Raw genomic sequence first — 24,379 nt, forward strand, 5'->3', positions numbered from 1 at the left:
TTTTATGTGATAAGCCCCCTCCACCTCATGTTCTTTATATGAGAAGCAAACCCACGATCCACTGTATATAAGCCCCCCAATCCATGCACTGTATATGATAAGCCCCCCAACCCATGCACTGTATATGATAAGCCCCCCAACCCATGCACTGTATATGATAAGCCCCCCAACCCATGCACTGTATATGATAAGCCCCCCAACCCATGCACTGTATATGATAAGCCCCCAACCCATGCACTGTATATGATAAGCCCCCCAATCCATGCACTGTATATGATAAGCCCCCCAACCCATGCACTGTATATGATAAGCCCCCCAATCCATGCACTGTATATGATAAGCCCCCCAATCCATGCACTGTATATGATAAGCCCCCCAACCCATGCACTGTATATGAGAAGCCCCCCAATCCATGCACTGTATATGATAAGCTCCCCAATCCATGCACTGTATATGATAAGCTCCCCAACCCATGCACTGTATATGATAAGCCCCCCAATCCATGCACTGTATATGATAAGCCCCCCAATCCATGCACTGTATATGATAAGCCCCCCAATCCATGCACTGTATATGATAAGCCCCCCAACCCATGCACTGTATATGAGAAGCCCCCCAATCCATGCACTGTATATGAGAAGCCCCCCAACCCATGCACTGTATATGATAAGCCCCCCAACCCATGCACTGTATATAATAAGCCCCCCAACCCATGCACTGTATATGATAAGCCCCCCAACCCATGCACTGTATATGAGAAGCCCCCCAATCCATGCACTGTATATGAGAAGCCCCCCAACCCATGCACTGTATATGATAAGCCCCCCAACCCATGCACTGTATATGACAATCAATAGCCACCCCCCCATACCCCCATCTGTTTGCAACTTGATCACCAGCAGACACACAAGTCTGATGAAAACCCTCTCGCTGATTGGCTCAGCAGCTGCCTGACCTCTGATTGGCCAGACGCGCCGCCTTCCTCTTGGATACAGAGAGGCGATTGGTCAGCGGTGACGGAGGGGCGGGGAGGGGGCGGGGAGGCGAGGCTTCTGATTGGCCTGCGGCGACAGGTTGCGGTCGCGGCTCCAGATTGGCCGGCGGTGACGGAGGGGGCGGGAGTAACGGTGGGAGGGGGCGGGAGTAACGTTGGGAGGGCGCGGGCCCCCCCCCCCGGGGTGTCACCGTCGGCCAATCAGAAGCCGGTCCCCCCTCCGCGGAGCGGTGATTGGTTGAGGCGCCGCTGAGTGACAGGCCGGCCCGGCGGAGGCGGGGCTGTGCCCTGACTTGTCGGCGAAGCGGAGAGAGGCTGAGGAGGGGGAGAGAGGGAGAGAGGGGACAGGCTTTGCGGGACAAAGCCCCGGCTCCACCGACACTAACCGGAGGAGGAGGAGGAGGAGAAGAAGGAGAAGAAAGAAAGAGAGAGAGAGAGGGGGAGGGAGAGGGAAGTTTGAGGGGGGGGGAAAAAAAAATCAACGGCCAAAAAAAAACAAAAAAAAAAGCTCCATGCAAAGAAAATGATCATCAGCATCAGTGAGGAGAACGAGAGGAACCCAGAGAACATGGCAGCGGGGGAGTATTTAAACCGCTGTCAGAGGATCTCCAGACAGGTAACCGTGCAAACAAAAAAAAACAATATAGAGAGGGGACAAAAGGAATGGCAGAGAGAGAGAGAGAGAGGAGAAAAACAACAAGCTCCCTGTACATTTAAATCACCTCATCCCCTTCAGATTGGGGTTAGTGACAGGCTGCCCCCCCCCCGTCTGATTCATCATCACCTTATTTTTATATTATTATTTATTTCCCCCCTCCCCTTTCATTCGAATTTGAATGAAACTTGAGGTTTTTTTTTGTTGTGCCCCCACTTCCATTTGCCCTCAGCTTTCTTTCCCTCTCCTTTTCTCTTTTATCCCCCTCTCCTTTTGCCCCTTTATCTCGAGTTTAAACGTTTTGTCTTCGCCCTCACCCTCACCCTCGCCCTGCCTTCGCCCTCACCCTCACCCTCGCCCAGCCTTCACCCTCACCCTCGCCCTCGCCCAGCCTTCACCCTCGCCCTCGCCCAGCCTTCACCCTCGCCCTCGCCCAGCCTTCACCCTCACCCTCGCCCAGCCTTCGCCCTCGCCCAGCCTTCGTCTTCGCCCTCACCCTCACCCTGCCTTCGCCTTCACCCTCGCCCAGCCTTCGCCCTCACCCTCACCCTCGCCCAGCCTTCACCCTCACCCTCACCCTCGCCCAGCCTTCACCCTCACCCTCACCCTCGCCCAGCCTTCACCCTCGCCCTCGCCCAGCCTTCACCCTCGCCCTCGCCCAGCCTTCACCCTCACCCTCGCCCAGCCTTCGCCCTCGCCCAGCCTTCGTCTTCGCCCTCACCCTCACCCTGCCTTCGCCTTCACCCTCGCCCAGCCTTCGCCCTCACCCTCACCCAGCCTTCGCCCTCACCCTCACCCAGCCTTCGCCTTCACCCTCGCCCAGCCTTCGCCTTCACCCTCACCCAGCCTTCGCCCTCACCCTCACCCAGCCTTCGCCCTCACCCTCACCCAGCCTTCGCCTTCACCCTCGCCCAGCCTTCGCCCTCACCCTCACCCAGCCTTCGCCCTCACCCTCACCCAGCCTTCGCCTTCACCCTCACCCAGCCTTCGCCCTCGCCCAGCCTTCGCCTTCACCCTCACCCAGCCTTCGCCTTCACCCTCACCCAGCCTTCGCCTTCACCCTCGCCCAGCCTTCGCCTTCACCCTCGCCCAGCCTTCGCCCTCACCCTCACCCAGCCTTCGCCCTCACCCTCACCCAGCCTTCGCCTTCACCCTCACCCAGCCTTCGCCCTCACCCTCACCCAGCCTTCGCCTTCACCCTCGCCCAGCCTTCGCCTTCACCCTCGCCCAGCCTTCACCCTCGCCCAGCCTTCGCCTTCACCCTCGCCCAGCCTTCACCCTCGCCCAGCCTTCGCCTTCACCCTCGCCCAGCCTTCACCCTCGCCCAGCCTTCGCCTTCACCCTCACCCAGCCTTCGCCTTCACCCTCGCCCAGCCTTCGCCTTCACCCTCGCCCAGCCTTCGCCTTCTCCCTCGCCATCGCCCAGCCTTCACCCTCACCCAGCCTTCGCCTTCACCCTCACCCAGTCCTCCTCCTTGATTAACATCTATCTCTCCCTCCTCCCCCCTACCTTTATCCCAACTTTAAACGTTTTGTTTGTTCCCCTCACACAGTCTTCCTTCTTGCCTCCCATCTCTCTTTCTCTTCCCTTTTTGCTCCTTTATCCCCCTGTCCCTCCTCATGCTATCCTCCTTGTTGCCTACCTTCCTCTTCCACTAACCCCCCCCCCCCATCTATTTTTATATCTCTATGTTTTGTTGCTTTTTGTGGATTTCCAGTCACAATGAAACAGAAAAAGGGTGCATTTTCCTATCCAATCCTTCTTTTCCCCATTGAATCACCAAACACAGGGTTTGATGCAGGAGATTTGTAAACTTTTTCTTTTTGCCAAAGAAATGATTTTGTTACCAGGGGTATTGTAAATCTCCTTTCCCTTTCCCTCCCCCCCCCTCCCCAGGTCGACATTAATTGTGTGTAAATTTGCAGAATTTTTCTTCGATTGCATTTCACATTACGTGGGGCCATTTACAGTCTTAATTGCAAAATGTAAAAATAGTCGGGTGTAAAATTACAGCACTGCAAATTCCACCGCATCGAAGTGTTAAGTACTGCTCCGAGATAGCAAACATATCTATCTATGTGTTGCTTATTTTAAATGTTCCTATTCCCCTATTTAGTTCAGGGGTCTGATCCCAGTTTGTGATGCAATGATGCTCTGTGAGTGTGCAATCTGTTTGCATCATCTTTCTGAAGGTGGATTGTGGTGGGTGATGGTGGGGGAGGGGGGTCTTTTTTTTTAATTCCTCCTTTTTTTACTTTACATTTTTTTTTGTGTGTGTGTCTTTGCTTGTACAGAAAGCATTTGGCCAACATCGATGCCAATCAAAGTTGTTTTTCTCTCTCAGTCCTGGCCGCAGTGTGTGCTCTGCCAGGGCAGGGGGAGCTCTGGTCGAGATTTACTTGTTTACATCATTGCTGGATTTGCTCCAGACCCCTTTGTGATTTTTATTTTTAAAAGCTGCAGATCTCCCCCCCCCACCTTCCAACCTGCCAAATCCTGCAGCTCACCCACCAACAAAAATGCTTGTGCATTCAGACTGACCTGCAGGGGCAGACAAATAGATTTATTGTCGCAGTACAATTGCATTTTATTTTAATTCTTTTTTGCAACAACAACAAAAGGAGGGGAGGAAAAAAAAATCCTGCAATTAGGTTGTAAGAGTGAGAGACAAAGCCTTATTTTTTTAATATAAATGTGTTGTGTTTTAAGTTTCTGTGATCAAACCAGGTTTTGGGGGGGTGGTGGGGGTAAAAGAACACAAGCACTAGCTTAACTTGTTGGCCTCTGTGGTGTTTTGTCAAGAATACTTGGCATTTCGCAGTTGCTCATCCTGCATCTTGTTCATCTTCTCATCCTTTGTGTGCTCATCCTGATTTCTTGCTCCCCAGTTTCTCTCGCAAGCTTGCCACGGTTGGGATCCGGGGTTTAAGGAAATATATGGGACTGTTTTCTTATCCAACGTGCTGCATCCCCGACATTTGGTATTGAATCTTTTTTTTTCAGTTACTGCTTCCGCGGCTTAACTAAAGACCCACTGCAGAGAATTGTTAAAGTGGGGCTGAAACAAAGCTCTGGAGAAGTGCTGCCTGTTTACTAGCTCCTGCCGATTGAGATCACCGCCAGTCCTGTTTTTGGACTGGACAGTCCAGTTTATGAGCTGACTGATCCAATTCCTAATAGGAACACAGGATTGCATGAAAATCTGTTTCTTATAGACCATCAGTTTTCCTACTTGCTTATGTGCCTTGGGACTTGGAGCATTAATTATTAAAGGCGTTAAAGTTTTTCAGTGAACTTCCAAGACAGTAAACATCTAATCACCCCACTATCTTGACCAGTTCTGGGCTGCACGGGTTGACATAGTCGTATCAGTCCTTCAGGATTCTAGGTTTTGATCACTTTGAAAGATAGAAGCACCAGGGGGAAAACTAAACTCGGTAAGGATTTTTGGGTGATGGTTTCAGAACTGGAACCCATTGCACGAAGCCTGAGGTTTGAACAACCCTGATTCTGTTCGGAGGCCAGCTGGTGTGATGGAAAAAAAGGAGGCAGACTGTGGATTTAATATAATCATGAATGGAAATAGCTTATGGGCTGTAAATAGAATCGCACAACTATTGTTCATCCCTCAGATGACCATTGCATTCCCTTCCCTTTTCTATGTTTTCCCATCAACCTCCAGTAGTAAGCATCTTCTTTTAGGGACAAAAAATTAAATGCCCTGTTTTCTGCTGAAGGTGCTGACTCATGCTGCTCTGTATTTTTATGGGCTCCAGAACTGCTGGGTATTTCATGCAAATGAGTATTCTTTGTGTGTGTGTGAGCATTGACATAACTACTGACCAGGCTTTTTTAAGCCATGGATGGCATCCTAACCAACCCTAATCTAGTCCTCGCCCAGCATTCACCTATATAAACCTTCTAGCAGGGTCACTGAGTGCTCGTCAGGAGCACAAAACCTGATTAATTTTCACTGCGCCTAGCTTAAGGGCACTCAAACCAGTTGTAGCGCCGTTATGGCCACCCCAGTTGCACCATCAAACTCAGCACAAAAAGAGAATGAAACAGATCTGTGGCTTAACTCTGCATTTGTCTACAGAGCTATTGGGCTGAGCCTTTGGCACTGACATCATCATGGTTATGACCCTGATCTGTGGGATTCATATCATCCCACACTTTTACAAGTGGGAAGCAGCACGATAGCACAGTGGTTAGCACTGCTGCACCACAATATCAGGGACCCAGGTTCAATTCCCGGCTCGGGTCACTGTCTGTGCAGAGTTTGTACATTCTCCCCGTGTCTGCGGGGTTTTCTTCCCATAGTCTGAAAGACGTGCTTCTTAGGTGATTTGGCCACGCTTAATTCTCCATTAGTGTGCTCAAACAGGTGCTGGACTGTGATGACTAGAGGATTTTCATAGTAACTTCATTGCAGTGTTAATGTAAACCTACTTGTGACACTAATAAATAAAATGTAAAAACTGAACTATTTTGTGCTGATCAAGGCTATGTTTATTCTCAAGATAATTCTTAAATCTGATATTTTAATTATGCATTCATTCACTACGGAATGAAAAATGGAATATATGTAGCTTTTCTAAATATTGAGAGTGGCCTCTGCTTGTTTTCCAGTGTTTAGCCTGCCGTGATAGTTCGTATGTACTGATTAACATGGTTAACACTAAAGCATTAGAGCATTAGTATGGGACAAACACATTTGTAACAAAGGTACCATTTATGATTAAGGCAGAACATTAGAAATGATGTGAGGCTAGATGCTGGAATGAGAAATTTGAAGAATTGGAGAAACCAGGGTCGGAAGGCTGAATGGCTTATTCTTCATGACGTATCTTGCTCTTTTAATGTAAGATGTGCATTAGACATGATTGAAACAGCTTAAAGACTGACTCATCAACATGAGCAATTGGTCCCCACCAGAGGCAAATCTGGGAATCCGCCATGGAAAAGCAAATGTGCAGACCATGATTATGGGAGAGAAGCTTTGTACCTTTAACAATTAAGTGGAATAAAAAGGAAACCTTGGCTTCTTAAAAACAATGCACCCAGTTAAAGTAGGTCAAATCAAATGAGGAGCTTTAAAGAGTCAAAAAGATGGCTATCTCCATAACCTGGCCCATATTAAAGGTTTTTGGAAAATGGTAGATGTACTTCACCAGTTTGTGAGGGGAGTGTTGAGACGAACAGATTATTGGTGGAAACAAAACTGACACAGTTTTCAACATGATCGGTAAGGAAGACAACCCGCCCAATACATCTTCCAATTCTGGTAAGTTTTCTCAACAAATTATTATTCCATGTAGTTCACTGTCCAAAACTTCAAACCACCTATAGCCTAAGTTACTACAATATGAGAAACAGCAGGACAGGATGTAAATGTGTTTTTGATGATTGACAACATTTGTTGTCTTTTCACTAAATTTGGTCATCAAAAATAGTTTGATATTTTACGTAGCCCTTTCTTATTTTCAAATATAACCCTCAAATCGCACACAGTCAAAATCATATATTCATAAGTCATATGTTCATATCTACACAGATCATCCAAATTCTCGAAGTCATCCACACCTAAAACTTCATAAGAAAATACTATCATCAGGCAAAAGGACAAATTGAAAGAGAGGATGGACACTATTGCCATTTTAAACTACTCAACATCCAAGGAGCCAGGAAAAGACAATTTTGTGACATTAAGCTTAGTTGCAGGACCCTTATCCGGTTACCTTGCCAAAGGTATGGGGCCTTCTCTTGGGCACTTTGAACACGCAAAGGGACACATCAGCCATGGGGGTCAGGAGTTCTTCAATTCAATTTTAGCCACCCACCCACAGCTTGAGACAGGCAAGGAGCATCCCAAAGCCTTGGAGCAGTGGGCATATTGTATCACTTTTTGCAAATTGGCAAGGGGACAGAATTGGCTTTAGTTGATGTCGTGACAGCATTAGTCTTCATCAGGTACCTTAATGAGTCCAACTCGATAACAGTTTTATTCAGAGCCATTGAAGTCCTCTGGTGGTCAGCATGTCTGAATTTTTGGGAAACTTTCGAGTTTGACTTTGGGTAATGCACAATTCCATGTTGACAGTCCTGGTAGTGATGTCTCCATTCCCAGTATTGGACATCAAGTATTTTACATCAATGATCACCTTAATGTAGTTGACCACCAACTTTCTGATGTTATTTATGTAAAATATCCATTGTAATTTATTTGTTTTTTTTTGACTGTAGTCATTGAATAAACCATCATTGATAGGTTTCAGCCTACTTGATCAGAAAACTATACCAAAATGAACTGGAAATTCATTGTTGTGATGAATGGCACAAAACATAAAATAACTATTCTAGGGTATTTAATTATCAAACCTGTTAGAAAAGATTATTGTTAATACCTTTTCCAGTTCCCGCAAAGACATTGTTGATAAATCCATCACTAGGGTAGTTACCAGCGACACAGATCAGTAAAATTCCAGAACTGGTTCCTGGTTTGTGCTGATATTGAGAAAATAAAATCTCATAGAACCACAAAATCCCTCTACAGTGAAGAAGGAGGCCATTTGGCCTTTTCCCTATAGTCCTGTGTGTTTATCATGGCTAATCCACCTAACCTACACACCTTTGGACACAAAGACTTAGTTTAGCATGATTAATCCACCTAACCTACACATCTTTGGACTGTGGGTGCACCCAGAGGAAACCCATGCAGACATGGAGAGAACATGCAAACGCCACACAGACAGACAACCAAGGCTAGAATTGAATCTGGGTTCCTAATGCTGTGAAGCAGCAGTGCTAACCATCACACCGCCCCTTCACACCTCAGTATTATTGAGGAAAACATTTTCAATTCAACTTTTCCTGCTGAAAACTGTGAATGCAACATTCTCCAATGATCCATCAGCCTCCCAATGTTGTGTCTAAATTCGAGTGTGAAGAATGGCTAGTTTTGTGACACCCTAGAAAGCTGTCAGCTCCAGAAAGCGTTAGCATCTCCAGGAGAGAGGGAGGCGGAGCAGATCTCGGGGAAGAAATCATTCTGTATCAAGGAAGTGCTTGTAATGTTACGTATCAAAAAATAAAACTATACAAGATAATTGCTAAAAAGAGAGAGATATTGCTGAAGCTATTCATCTTGCATTCATAAAGACAAATATAAGAATGTAAAATTTCAAATAACCACAATAATTTATACTACAAGAGAAGAGAAGGTGCTGATTGGCAAATCGACAGTGGTGAAGGCTTTGCCGTGGAGAAGGTAATGGGGAACTATAGGCTCCCCGTGGTTTCAGGTAGTTCAGAAAAGACACAAGGAAAACACAACATCTACTGTTAGATGTGATTATGTGATTGGGCAGCATGTACTGAATAATCCTGAGTGTGTTAATAACCACACTAACAACTAATCGAGCACAATACACATTTGTATGGTGGGATTCTTCTCTGCAGGCAATAGGAATATGTTTCCAGCCTTGCACCTTTTTTTGAATTACTTAGAAGTTTGGAGAGCTTGTCGTTTCCCAATGCTTTCTCCATGGCAATGCCTCAACCAATCAGAGTTGACTTATCAACCAATGAGTACTCTTCTCTCTCCTCACGTTTGTGATTGTGTCAGATTTTGTTTGTCCTAATAAGTACAAGATGAAAAGCTTTGTTAACATCTCTTTTCGGCAGTGAACAAGATAATTGCTTGGATGATTGTTACCACGTCCTTTTGTTGGCGGTTGATTCTGAGAAAAGCCTCTTGGCTCCTCGATACTACTGTTAAATGCAAGTCAACCAGGAACTGTGCTTCAGCTGATACTGAGCCTGCACCTGGGTGCGCCGGAATGACCATTTTGGCAGTATCAACTGATTGATTGGATTGGCCGTTGCAAGTGGATGAGGAAACTAATTGGCTTGACATTTGGCTGTCACTGCATAGTATTTATCTGATTCCCACTCCCTCTCTCCTACCCTACTCACATTCTCAGTTTGAAAAAGAAATCCGTGACCCTGTGTCTTGGTTTGGTTTCTGGGATGTTCTGACAAATGTGTCCTTTGTTGCGGTTTATCATTTCTTTAAAGTGTATGGAAGCTGGATTACTGGCACATTTAGTTTTTATGACCGGCTTTATATCCGGACTTTCCATTTATATCATGCATTGTAAAGTCCCTTTGTGCAAATTTTACAAGCATTGTTGAAGCCTTTACATACAACCTGCATATATTCTACAATTGCATCGTAGTTTGTGAATCCAAATTGTTCTGTAAAATCCAGCCATCTTATAGATAGCACAGCATGTCTGGGTTATACTAACATAGGTCTAACAATGAGGGAAATCTAGATGCTGTCTGACCGTCTGACCAGCTGACCAGTGCTTTTCTCTTTTTGTTCCTCTTCAGATTTGCCATTAAGTGCACAGAAAAAGATTGCAGAAAATGGCAGTTTGCCTTATCTCCAGTAAAATCTACTGCTTAATCACTGACCTAGCCACTATTCAGGAATCCGTTATAACTGCTTAATTCAGTGCATGCTGTAAATACACCAAAATAGTTACAATAAGACCTAAACAGATAGATCCACTGTTAGGATTTTGAAATGGCCCAATTAAGCCTTGTTCTCAATGCTCAGGAATCTATTATTGGAGATAATTTGGTGCAGTAACAGTTTTCCTCCTCCTGGATTACTTTAGTATGCTTTGTAACCAGTGACTATTATTGCTAGCCCTGAAATTCCTTGTGATGGAGCGTTTGGATAAGCTCTTGCCTTGGGTCTACTGAGAGACTCTTGATTATAAAGAACAGGCACTTCACCACCAACTTGTCCAACAGATAGGATAGGGCAATAAATGCAGCCATGCCAGCCTCATTCATACCCCAAGAGTAAATATCAAAGAAGGCCCCAGTTTTTCTCTAGCAAAGTTTATGAGATGAGTGAGAAGGCATATTGTTTGCATAAGACAGCTGCATACAAGCACAACCTTTGACTGTATTTCTGGTTCTCATCTGGCCTATAGTTCTTGCGGCTGAATGGATCAAAGGATATGGGAGAATCTAGCAACCCTGAGTTGGATGATCAGCCATGATCATGATGAGCAGGCTGAAAGGGCTGAATGGCCTACTTCTCCTATTTTCTATGTTTTTATAACCATTATGCTCTTGTTATACTCTTGATAGCTAGTTGAAGAAGAAAGAAATCAGAGCCCATCTCTACTTGATCAAGATTTATTCACTGAGTGGATAAACTCGCACCCTTTGTCAGTGTCTCTTTATATGTGCAAAGCAAATCATCCAATCATTGGCTTCTCTCCATATATACATATATATATGTATATATGTACATGTAACGTCAGTTGATACAGTTAACTGATTACTAAGCGACCTTATGATGTGATCTTTGTGTGTTCGCATTATATTTGTAAAGATTTAATAGAAGATGTATGAAACTAAAGCTGAAATAATTAATTAATGTGATCCAGTTAATTGTCCACTGGTTTGTAATGCTCTATGATTACCACAGTTTCTTAGATTTATAGCTCGTAAGTGTGCAATAACATCTTCTTGCACACAACTGTGTTTCTTTGGCTATTTACAGTTCTCTAGGAACAAGACTGCTGTAATCCTTTGGCTTTGATGGTTTGCCGTTGGCTACTTGATTCTTGAAAGATTTTGTTATTGGGATAATCTGTTACAGCTTCATGGCTGTCCAGTATTTCTGTCTGAATATGTTAGACACTTTGAGGAGCATGTTAACAAAAGACATCTTTCACTGGATGGCAGACATCTGACATCTTGAATTGTGCCTTCATAAAAATATGCTGTAAAATCATCAATGTTGTCCTCAAACTCTGGTTTGTCTTGCATCCGTCTAAGTAATATCCTGGAGCTATGATAAGCTGTTCATTTCATGGAGATTATCAAGTTTGCTACTTTGGACAATATGAAACAGTTTGCTGGAAATGTCAAGTATCAGTTTCACAGAATGATGTAACTTTGTTCAATGTGTTTTAATGGGTAGGAATTAATCCCTGGTTTGTAAGAGTCATGGGTGCAGTTAATGCATTGATTTTAATGGATGTACATCGAATTGCGTGTCAGTGTTATGACTCTTGCATATTCAAGCTTTTCAATATAATACTAGAAAGGTTGTTCTACTTGTTTCCTCGTGTTATTCATGCAATAGTTCTGGTGACTTTCTGACGCAGACAGCATCTAAGGTTGGATTTCTTTCTTTGTTGGGGGATGGGGTTTGATTTTGCTAATTATGGGGTTGATAAAATGAGCAGGTGATTTGTCCCCTGGACTGAGAGGATGATGGTGACACATAAAGAAGTGGGTGAGAGGACTCCCTTCCCCCCCCACCCCCCACCTCACTTTCTTTCACTGTCTTAGCCCATATCCTTGGATCAGGTGTCATTAAATATGCAGAGTCAGCTTCCACGACATTTTTGTCAGGGTGAGAGTTTGTGCTGTGGAGTAAAATTTGGAGAGTACCAAAAGGCATCATCGTTGAAAGAGGGCAAAAACATCCTGAGGAATTAAGAAAAAACGTGAAAGGCTTTCCAAGACCTGTGACATCTTTAGGTGTAGATATCTGGGCGGACAAGAAGGACAGGTGACCCCTACCAGTTTTTCCCCTTCTCAACAGAAGAACTGTGGCAGGACAATAGTTCGATAGAATAAATTAGTCTCAGGTGAGGAAGGGAGCGATGACGGCAGTTTTGTAGGATTGAAGCTGATGCTGATTGAGGGAAAGAGCAGTTAACCGTTACGATGGGCTTCATGGATTAAATAAGTCAGTCGATTTTGGTCTCCTTACCTAAAGAAGGATATACTTGCCTTGGTTAGGGGCAGAAGGCACCTGCGAGAAGTCAACAGCTTGAAGGCATAATTAGAAGGAAGGTAAATTTGTGAATAGATGGAACAAAATGCATGGAAAGCCCACAGAGGGTGGCAATACCATGTGCAATGGCAAGGTTGGGCAGTGTATGTGGATGGTGAAATTGAGGAAGCAACATGTCAGTGAGAAGAAGAAAGGATGAATTCAAATGAAAATTGAAATTGCCAAGGATGAGGAATCAGTTGGTAGAAGAGAGGGCAGTTTCAGTAAGGGGCAGTGCCAGGACCCCAGAGGAAAGTAGCAATAATGGATGCAAAGTATTTTGAAGAAGATGTGGCGTGTACAGCAGATAACGTAGTGTTGGACTGTCTAAAACATCAAAATGGCTGGCTTGTCACAGTTCATTACGTGTCCTCCCACCAAACTGTAAACAGATGCTTGTAAAGTAATTAGAAAAATCTGAGTTTTGGATGGAGCTGCTGGAAAGTAGTAGGCATGTGGTCACGAAGACAGTGTCAAGTCACACAGTTTAAATGAATCACTTGGCATACCATTTAAGAGTTGTTTTTAATGTTGATTGCCCATATATTAAAAACGGACCTCAAACGTGTCGCCGGAATTCTATTGCCCTTCCCGCCACAGTTAAGTTTATTAGTCACAAATAAGGCTTATATTAATATTGCAATGAAGTTACTGTGAAATTCCCCTAGTCACCACAGTCCGATGCCTGTTCGGGTCAATGCACCTAACCAGCACGACTTTCAAATGTGGCAGGAAACCCATACAGACATGGGGAGAATGTGCAAACTCCACTCAGACGGTGACCCCAAGTCAGGAATTGAACCTGGGTCCCTGGTGCAGTGAGGTAGCAGTGCTAACCACTGTGCCACCATGAAACCAGAGCGGGCGAGGGGCAGACAATGGGAATGTCAGTTGACCTCTGGTGGGATTTTCCAGTCTCAGGTCGAGCAAGGCCGTAAAATCCTGCCCATGTTTCCTAATAATTCTTCTAAGAGGAGGTGGGGGGTGTGCGGAGGGTGGTGTTTTACAAGGTCCAGTTGACGCTAGGCAGACATGTTTAGCAGTGGGAAGTAGGAAACAGGATGATGATCTCTGGCAAACTGAGTCAAGTGATCCACAATACACCAGTATTTCAATAATGATTGGTACCTCGATAATGATTGATGGGTCCTGGAGAGATAATGAAACCTGTCAGTCATCTGTAGGCCAATGTCTTAGTGGGTCCAAACTGGATAAGTGCAATGAAGTTTACCAGTTTTCTATGCTGATTAACTGTATAGAATTAGCTAAATAAACCAGCAACGTTCCTGCATGCACCAGGGCTTCTTGTATTTGAATATTCTACATTTTCCTAACGTTGTTCCACTTCAGAAATACTTAATTGACTGTAAAGCACCAAGATACTCGTGATCGTGAAAGCACTATATAAATGCAAGTCTTTCATTTTTCTTTTGCTATGTGCTTGGGCTCATGAGATGTTTATCAATGGTGAATGAGTGTCTGTTCCGTGTCAAGCAAGAATCGTGTAGTCTTTCTCTTTCTTGTAGTTTGGTTTGAATGATCATGGTGATGTATTTCAGTATATCAGAGATCTAGAGGGCAAAAAGAAAAACACCTCAGCATGGAAGTTTCAGTAAATCAACTGGGAAGTGAAAAGTAAGAACAAAGCATGGAACAAAAAGGTAGTTACTTGATCCATGAACTCCATCCTCTTGAGACCGTATATAATCAACCTTATCATGGACTCTGTCCAGCTATTTAATCTCCTATGAAGGAAAGTTCTGTATGCAGAATAGTACTGCAGCACAAGACTGAGATAACATTGCTTGAATGTTTTATAGTCTTGTGAAACATAGAATCATAGAAAAATCATAGGATCCCTACAGTACAGAAAGAGGCCATTTGGCCCATTGAGTCTGCACCGACCATAATCCCACCCAGGCCCTATCCCCATATTCCCTACATATTTTACCCACTAATCCCTCTAACCTATGCATCTCAGGACACTAAGGGGCAATTTTGCCGTGGCCAATCAACCTAACCCACACATCTTTGGACTGTGGGAGGAAACCGGAGCACCTGGAGGTAACCCACAGGGACACGAGGAGAATGTGCAAACTCCACACTGACTGTGACCCAAGCCAAGAATCAAACTCAGGTCCCTGGAGCTGTGAAGCAGCAGTGCTAACCACTGTGCTACTGTGCCGCCCAACCTGTATACAAACATGTATATTGTTTCCCTATATTATAACTGTGATTACACTGCAGAAGTAATTCACTGGCTGTAAATCACTTTTGAATGCCCTGAGGTCATGAGTGCGCTCTATAAATGCCAGTGCTTTCTCGTGTTATTCTGGATGAAAGTCCTAATCACCAGTGTTCTGTGTACTGTATATGTCAAGTAAATAGGACAGAATTTAATGCCCTTCCCCCGTGGCAAGTTTAGTGGTATGAGTCTTTTAACCAGTTGGAGGTTGTCAGGTGAGGACCTGCTGCCCAGCTGCCTCCACCTTTATTAAGTGGTGGAAAGGCCCTTGGATGGCCTTCCAGCCCTGCCGTCAATTCATGCATAAAGCCGCAGGACATTGGGAGGGTGTTAAATGAATACTCCTCACCAGTCTTCACTCAGGATAAGGGGAACAGAATCAAGAAAAGGGTCTGTAAGGAACTTGCACAGTTTGACATTGGAAATGAGGAGATAGTGTAGGCTTTGATGGGCTTTAAAATGACAGATCCCCAAGCCTGGATGAATTGCACCCCAGGCTGCTGTGGGAGGAAAGTCAAGGCTCTAACACAAATGTTTAATTCCTCTCTGGCCGGCATACCCACATCACAGCGGATGTGCCAGAGGACTGGGCGATGGCTAAAGTGGTTCCACTTTTTAAAAAGGTTGATAGAGATGAACCAGAAAGTTACAGACTGGTGAATCTTGTCAGTGTTAGGGAAACTATTGGAGAGAATTAATTGTCTTCACTTGGAAAAGTATGGGTTAATTAGGGAGAGTCAGCATAAGAACATAAGAACATAAGAAATAGGAGCAGGAGTAGGCCATCTAGCCCTTCGAGCCTGCCCCGCCATTCAATAAGATCATGGCTGATCTGTCGTGGCTCAGTTCCACTTTCCCGCCCTCTCCCCATAACCCTTAATCCCCTCTCTTATCAAGAACCCATCAACCTGCTTCTTAAAAATATTTAGCGAGGCAGCCTCCACCACTTCAACGGGCAGAGAATTCCAGAGATTCACCACCCTTTGAGTGAAGAAGTTCCTCCTCAACTCCGTTCTAAACCGCCTCCCCTTTATCTTGAGGCTGTGCCCCCTAGTCCTACTGTCTTTTTTGAGCGGGAAGAGTCTCTCCACCTCTATCCTATCCATCCCATTCATCATCTTATACGTCTCAATGAGATCTCCCCTCATTCTTCTAAACTCTAACGAGTACAAGCCTAGTTTATTCAGCCTCTCCTCATAGCTCAATCCCCTCAACTCCGGCATCAGCCTAGTAAACCTCCTCTGCACTCCCTCCAGGGCCAAAATATCCTTGCGCAGGTGCGGCGCCCAAAACTGCACACAGTACTCCAGCTGCGGCCTCACCAATGCCCTATACAGCATGGCTTTGTCAGGGGAAGTTCATGTCTAACATTTAATTTTTTGAAAATGTGATCATATGTGTGGATGAAGTGCAGTTGATATAATTTATGTGGATATTAGCAAAGCTTTTAACAAGGTCCCACATGTAAGACTGATTGAGAAGGTTGAAGCGTATGAAATTCAGGGAAACTTGGATCTGAAACTAGCTTAGTGACAGGACAAAAGAATGGTGGTAGAAGATTGTTTGAGTGATTGGAGGCTGGGTTAAGGCTCTGTGCTGGGATCATTATTGTTTGTTATGTACATAAACAATATAGATGATAATATGGAAGAAATAATAACTTTGCAGATAACACCAAGATTGGTAATGTGGTTAATAGTGAAAAACAAGTTCGTGAGTTGCAGGAAGATATCAATGGGTTGGGCAGATGGACAGAGCAATGGTAAATTGCACTTAACATTTATAAGTGCAAGATGATGCACTTTGGAAGAAGTAACAAGAAGGGGAGTATTTAATGAATGACAGAACACCAGGAAGCTCAGAGGAACAGATGGATCTTGGGGTGCTTATTCACAGATCTCTGAAAGTGGCAGAGCAGGTGAATGGGATAGTTAAGGATGCATCTGGGACACTTGCTTTTATCAGTCATGGCATAGAGTATACGAGCAAGGAGCTAATATTGGAATTGTACAGAATGTTGGCCGCAGTTGGAGTACAGTGTGCCGTCCTAGTCACCTTACTGTTGAAAGGATCTAATTGCACTAGAGGAGTGCAGAAGAGATTCACCAGGATGTTGCCTAGGATGGAGCATTGGAGCTATAAGGAGAGACAGGATAGGCTTGGATTGTTTTCTCTAGAGCAAAGAAGGTTGAGAGGGGGACTTGATTGAAGTGTATAAGGTTATGAGAGGTATGGACAAGGTCAACAGGAAGCAACTGTTCCTCTTGGTGGCGGGGTTAGCATAGTTTTAAGGTGAGGGTATTTGAAAAAACATTTTTTTCACTCGGAATTTGGAGTGCCCTCTCTGTGAGGGAAGTGGAGGCTGGAAACCTTACAATATTTAAAAAGTATTTGGATGAGTACTTGACACATCATAACATTCAAAGATATTGGACAAGTGCTGGCAAATGGGATTAGTGCAACTTTACCGATATTTATGGTTGCTGCAGACTCAATGGGCCGAAGGGTCTTTTCTGCACTGTACGACTGTATGACTTTATAATATCGTGATAAAAATTATACTTAAGATGATGTGCTTTCAATGTGTGACATTCTGAATTCCCAAGAATGCTTCCAGAACCTTCACCACTAGTGATAGACCTGTAACCATTAATGATTTATCCTGGTGTTATCTAGCTCAAAACATACTCTTCATTCATAATCTAGATTAGAGGAAGGGAGACAGTATGTACATAGTTAACCAATGAGGTCTTTGAATACTGGGCCTGAAAACCCATCCAGTGTAATATCTGGATACTCTGGTATTTAGAAGAGCAGTGTAAGATTTCAGTCAACAGATATTCAGACACCGAATATAGCATCGAAGTGAGTCAACTGTGTCTGGTATAATTCTTAAAACTCGCCATATTTCTTCGGAAGTCCAGTTGCTGATTTTGCATTTTAAGGGACAGGTTTATTATCCTCAATCCGGGCAGTGAGAAGTGCAAGTGAACCGCAGGTTTGTTTTCGTATTCCTTTCCTCAAGTTCAGCACTAGTCGGAACAGGTAACAATAGAAATTGTCTCAGTATTAATCACAGAAATGTTACTAGGAAAGAAATGTGGAAAAGTACTGGAGAAAGCAAAGCTTGCGAGTAGCAAAGGCGAGTTGTCTTAAATTTTGTGCTTTCTTCCGATAACAATTGCATGGGAGGGAGGGAGAGAGAGTGAAGAGAAAGAGATGTGACCTAGAAAATGCCATGTTAGCTAACCTTTTGTGGCTCAAATTGGTTGGGTGCCCTGGGCAATTAGTGAGCGATGAGAAGGTAAAATGCTGATTAAATGCAAGCCGACCCAGATTTTGGAATTTCTGTTGTCGTACATCTAGACTGTCTAAGGGAATTTAATCAAACTATAAAAGCAGAGGAAGGTAGGGTTCTTCACAAAAACGTCAGACCTTTTTTTTAGAAAAATGAAAGAGCTGTTTAGATCAAAAGCCTTTTGATTCCACTTACCAGGTACATTGAGCTTTGTGGTGATCTCTGTCTAGTCCATTTAATTTCCTGAAGAAAGACCTTTCCAACTTTCTCCCTGCCCCTTCCAGATATATATCTAACCTTACACCCTATATTATTATGAACAGATAACATGTGCATAGCCCCAGCAGCTTAAGAAGCATGATGATCCATGTAACATTTGATCCTGTCTCTCCACACATATCCTTGCAACCATCAATCCTATTCTGAAACAAATATTTAAGAGGATCTTTTTCAGATATATTTATTAAAGTAGTATCAGCTGCTTTATCTGAGAACCTGAACAATATCCATTAATCTGTGTGCAGAAAGGGAGGGTTTTTAATTTGATGTTAATATCTTTTAATTCTGCACTCAAAATTCAAGTTTGATAACTTGCTGACATCTGCAATACCTGCTGCTTTGACCCTGGTTTAAATCATGTGAGAGGATGATATATTGTATTAGGATTGGCCTCTGTTGAACTTGAAGCTGGCAAGAATATCCCTAAATATTATCATTGAAGTGGGAAAACCTGATTCCAAAACTTGATCTATACTGGTCCACTTATGGAAAATGAGCTAATTCGCACCCTGAAGCGACCTATTCCAGAGTTAACATATTAGCTATGGGGCAAACTTTCTGCTCTATTTTTGCTCCATTACAATTTAATACATGTTTTTTAAGAGAGCTTGTTCAGTTTTTTTCTTATTCACCCCTAAAGTATTGCCTCTAAGTAGAAAAAAAGAACTACGTATATAGCACCTTTAATAGACACAGACATTGCAATGTTGTTTAAACCAGTGATGTTTTATTTGAAGCGTAATCGCTGCTGCAATGTAGGAAGTACAGCAGCTAGTTAACGCTCTAAGATTCCCACAGTCAGCAGTGTGACAAAAACCAGATAAACTATTTTTAGGGTGTTGAATGATGGATAAATATTAGCCAGGACGCCAAGGATCACTCCCTTGCTCCTCTTCAAAGTTGTGTAATGGGATTTTTTTTACATCCACCTGGGAGGTGGATTACATCTACCCGCCTTGGTTTATCGTCTCTTCCAAAAGGCAACACCTGTAACAGTGCTGCACTTCTTTTCAGTAGCCTGGAGCCTTCTGATTCAGGGGCAAGATTGCTGCCAATGGAGCCACGACCTCAAGTAGCCACACCTGCCATTAGATGTTGGAGGCTATTCATTACTGTGGACAACACAGCCGAGTATAATCCTGCCCTTGCCCCATTTCTACATCTGCATCGTCTGGGGGAATTGCTGGTCCGATCAGGAGCTGGAATCCTGAATTATATGCCAGCTGTCGCTTAGGTGGTAACACTTGCCTCTGAATCATAGAATCCTACGGTGCAGAAGGAGTTCATTCAGCACATCGAGTCTGTACCGACCACAATCCCACCCAGGCTGTATCCCCATAACCCTTACATTTACCCGAGCTAGTGCCACTGACGCTAAGGGGCAATTTAGCGTGGCCAATCCACCTAACCCACACACCTTTGGATTGTGGGAGGAAACCAGAGCACCTGGAGGAAACCACGCAGACACGGGGAGAACATGCAAACTCCATGCAGTGACCCAAGCCGGGAATTGAACCTGGGCTCTGGCGCTGCACTAATCACTGTGCCACCCTGCCAGCCACAGTGCCATTCAAGGTTCAAGTCTGACTTCAGGGCTTGAGCACGAAAATCAAGGCGTACACTCCAGTGTGGTACTGAGGGAGTACTTCATTGTCGGATGTGTAGTTTTTCGGATGAGATGTTAAACTGAGGCTTCACCTGCCAGCTCAAATGATGTAAAAGGTCCCATTGACCTACTTTGAAAAAGAACAGGGAAGTTACCCTGGTGGTTTGGCCAATATTCATCTTCTCAATCAACATCACACCAAAAACAGATTAACTGGTCATTATCACATTACTGTTTGTGGGAGTTTGCTAAGTGCATCCTGGTTGCTATTTATTCCACATTATAACCATGAATGTATTTCAAGTATTTCACTGGATGTAAAGTGCTTTGAGACATCTGGTGGTCATGAAATGCACTAAATAAATGCAAGTCTTTCTTGGCTGCCCAAATGCACTGAAACTACTTACAGCTTCTCCACTGCTATCGTAAACAACACAACATAGCTGGGATGGGGGCTGGGGAGATGTGCAAATTTGGGACTTTTCAGTCATAGCCACATCAGACACTGTACTTATCCATCAAGCCATTTTAGAGCCTGGCTTTAAATTCTTCAAAAAACTCCATGGTAATAGTTGTTTAGTACAAGAATAATTGATGACCCTGTGCCATAATTTTGCATCAGTACAGAAACCCCATTTTAGCAGGATTGTGTTCCCCTTTAATAAGGCAGTGTCCAAATGGGCAGTGGCCTGAGCTGCAGACCTGTTGATATGATTACTCAAAATTTAGTTCTGTTGCAAGTCAGTCTCTGTAGTCTGCATGAGTTACCAGTCGCAGATCTTGCATCACTTTTGCCCACAGAGTAATATAGCCTGGGACTCTCTGCCTTAAGAAATTCCTTGCTGAGCCATGCTTTGTGGGAGCTGTGATTTGTCCCTTGCTATTTCTCCAGATCTTTCTGTGCTCCCAGCAACCCACTAAGGTGAAATTAGTGAAACAGCTCTTCTATCTGCAGCTGCACCTTGTTTTTCTGTCTCCTAATGCCCCTCTCGACTGGGTTTCCCCAGTGATGTAATCGACACCCGCTACTTAACAGTTCAACAACACTAAGTAGCTGACTGAGAAATAAGCAGGAGAGCCTCAATTTTAATTTTTATTGGAAAAAGAAATGCCAGGCATGTATCTCCCATACAGACACAAAAACATTTCTCTTTTTTTCTCACTTTTTTTCTGGCCCACTAGTTTTTGCCTTTCACACTCGCTTTGATGCATTTTTATGTTCCTCCTCTCTTTTCCACCCTCCCTTTTCTCTCTCTTTCTTTCCGCTCTGTAAAATGACATTTGGAAGTAGAATTGTGATCTGCACCCATCACATTTAACCACATTGCAATAGGATTCACAGGAGACTTGACAAAATTGGAGATTGTCACCACAGATGACGTCAGCTGCCCTATAGTTAGTGTCAACTTTTAAAGTTTTTCCATTTGTAAAAAGTGGGGGTCTTCGATTGCACTGTTGAGAATTAGCTACTTTAATCAGCTGTGGGGCCCCCGGGAACCGCAACATTGCGGTGCTAGTTACTACTTGCAGTCAAAAAAACTGCTGCTAATGAAAAATAAGTACCGCAGAGGATTAAAGACATATTCTTGCCCCCAACAGCTCCCATGTATCTGTAACACAGCACCAAGAAAGTTGTCGCTAAATCGGCAGTAAACTAAAAATCATCTTTTATTGTTACTGTTCCACCTGCTTAGTCCTGAATATGATCTCAGTTTGTTTATTTTTTTTTGCAAATGAATTTGTTTGGAAATATTCCAGTATCCACCCTTGAGACCACACATATGCACTTTGCAGCAGGGACTGGGTCACTGGAGATTGAGAATGGGAATTCTCTTGCAATGCTTTTTCCTTTTGCTGAATGTGCGGACACATCGTGGATTCTGATTTCGCAAGCTGTCAGGTCCTCGTTTTTCATTTGTGAGCCTCGTGTCAGATGGCCGACTGACCCATGGAACACATTACAGCCAAGTCAAGTTTTGTCCATACACACACATACATTCTCTCTCTCTCTCTCTCTCTCTCTAGCTGGAGTCAGTGATGTAGAAAGCCAGGCTGATTTTCTTCCATCCCTAGCTTGTTTTCACTGAAGTTGATTGTTATTTGGTTGTGGTCACCCAGCTCAGCTGGGAATCAAACTTAAGGGTATTCAGAATCTCCAAACAAAATGCACTGAGTAACTTGAAAGGTTTTGTAAAAGAGTAATTAGTAATTTTCAAGGGATCTGCCAAAAGGTCTCCAGCTGCAATTTCCTGGTTGCATGAATTCTGTGAACATAGAAGGAACACTGCAGGAGGGGAGCTGTGCCCACAAGGAGTGCAGTTTAGGATTAGGACTAAAGTTTGTAGTCCTACCCTTTTCAGTAAACATTATTGGGATATGGGTGTCACTAGAGAGGAAAACACATTTTGCCCATTCTTGGTTTTCCTTGAGAAAGTGGTGGTGTACGTATGCCTCGAACTGCTGCAGTCCATTTGGTGACTTGCATTCGTTGCATGCGTGATTCCCTCTGGGAATGTACTTTGTGAAATTATCCAGTTATACTGAACTTGTGTTCCTTCATACTACCTCAGTTACAAGTTCCAATTGCATTCCCCATAGTGTAGAATCATGCAGTGCAGAAGGAGGCCATTCGGCCCATTGACTCTGCACAATCCCACCCAGGCCATATCCCGATTACCTCATGCATTTACCCTAGCTAGTCTCTCTGACACTAAGGAACAATTTTAGCCTGACCAATCCGCCTAACCTGCACATCTTTGGACCTTAGTGAGTCAATAAACGTGAGGATATTTCTTGCGTGTAACAGCAGGATGGTACAGACTTCAGAAGGACATAGGCAGTCAGGTGAAATGGGCAGATCAGGCCTGAATTCTCCAACCACTCCTGCTGGCGGGATCCTCTGGTTCCCCCCAACAGTGCATCTGTTGCCAGGGAATTCCCATTGACAACAGTGGGATCAGAGGGTCCCATTGCCAGTGAATGGCACGCTGCCTCTCGCCACCAAGAAAAAGGCTGAGGGGAGGTCAGCAAATCTCGCCTGAAATTTAACACAGGAAAGTATTCTGAAGAAATGTGACAAAGTAAATTGTACCATTGTCAAAAGGTTGCAAGAACAGACACTGAGTCATTAAATGTTAGGACATTGGAGAAGTTTTCTAAAAAGGTATATGGGATCTTTGGCTTCATAAATAGAGACAAGGGTTTAAAAGCAAGGAAGTTATACAAAATCTTTATCTGACACGTTTAGACCAAAGCTGGAATATTGCGTTCAGTTCTGGTACCATATGTAAGGAAAGATGTCAAACTATTGGAGAGAGTGCAGAGGACATTTGCTAGAATGGTACCAGGATGTGACACCACAATTACGTGCAACCAGGGTTGTTCTCAAATCACAAGGAAATCACAACCTCTATGGTCCCCCCTGTGGGCATAAAAGTCTGAAACTTGACGTATTGAAATTGCAAAAATGGGTCTAACCACTCTCTCATATGTAGTTATGCACCATTATGCCCAGCCAGAATGTCATCACCAGACTAATACAGTCGCATGCTTGGAAGTTTCCCTTATCAGATGGAAATAAAATCTTAACATTGAGATATATTTACTTGCCCAGTTTTCTTACTAAATATTGTACTTTTGCACGGGATATATGGCATAGAATCAGGCCATTCAGCCCATGCTTGTGATTATGCTCTACTTGAGCCTCCTCCTATCTTTCCCAATCTAAATCTTATCATAAACCCTTATTTCCTTCCCCCTCATATATGCTTGTCTAATTTCCCCTTAAATGCATCTATGTTATTCACTTCAACAACTCCCTGTGGTGGCGAGTTCCACATTCTCAACATGTCTTTGGTAAATAAGTTTCTTCTGAATTTGCCATTGGATCTCTTGTTCCTCCCCACAAGAGGAAATATTTTCTGTGTCCACTGTATTAAAACCTTTTATAATTTGAAATCCCTCTACTAGGTCACTCCTCTGCCGCTTTATCCAAAAATAAGAGCTTGTCACCCTTTTCCTTATAAGCGTATCCATTGCATTTCCAGTATCACCCTTGTAAACTTTCAGTTTCTCCAGTGCCTCTGATGCACTGCTCTTAAGTATGGTCTCACCAAGATGCAATGCAAATTTTAGCAGAACTCTACTTTTCAATTATATCCCTTTAGAAATTATTTCACATTGAACTGCATCTGCCACTTATCTGTCCATACTGCTAGTTTGCCAGCAGTCTTTCAAATCATCTTGTCATCAGAAAATGGTGCTATTGTTCTTCCATTTTGGAGTAGAAGTATTTATCCATATATAGTAAACAAAATCTGCCTGATGTGGATCCACATGATGCCCAATTCACCCAGTCTTTCCAGTCTGAAAATCTTCTTTTCACCCCTGCCCTTTTCAGTCTGTTCTTGAACCATCTCTGTATCC

At 43.8% G+C, this 24,379-nt stretch overlaps 1 protein-coding gene across 3 annotated transcripts in view; it reads left to right on the plus strand.

Moving 5' to 3' along the window:
* The first annotated feature begins 1,460 nt into the window (after positions 1–1,460).
* LOC145342375 (sestrin-3-like) overlaps positions 1,461–24,379 on the plus strand; it is a 60,032-nt gene continuing 37,113 nt past the window's right edge. For all 3 annotated transcript variants that reach the window (XR_013886543.1, XM_080187907.1, XM_080187908.1), the window contains exon 1: positions 1,461–1,610. Coding sequence is in view for 2 of the 3 variants with exons in the window: in XM_080187907.1 (XP_080044033.1) it covers positions 1,518–1,610 (93 nt within the window). In the remaining variant the exon portion in view is untranslated. The remainder of the gene's footprint in view (positions 1,611–24,379) is intronic.

The sequence above is a fragment of the Carcharhinus amblyrhynchos genome, chromosome 4, assembly GCF_965287045.1.
Source record: "Carcharhinus amblyrhynchos chromosome 4, sCarAmb.v2.hapA, whole genome shotgun sequence".
NCBI lineage: Eukaryota > Metazoa > Chordata > Chondrichthyes > Carcharhiniformes > Carcharhinidae > Carcharhinus > Carcharhinus amblyrhynchos.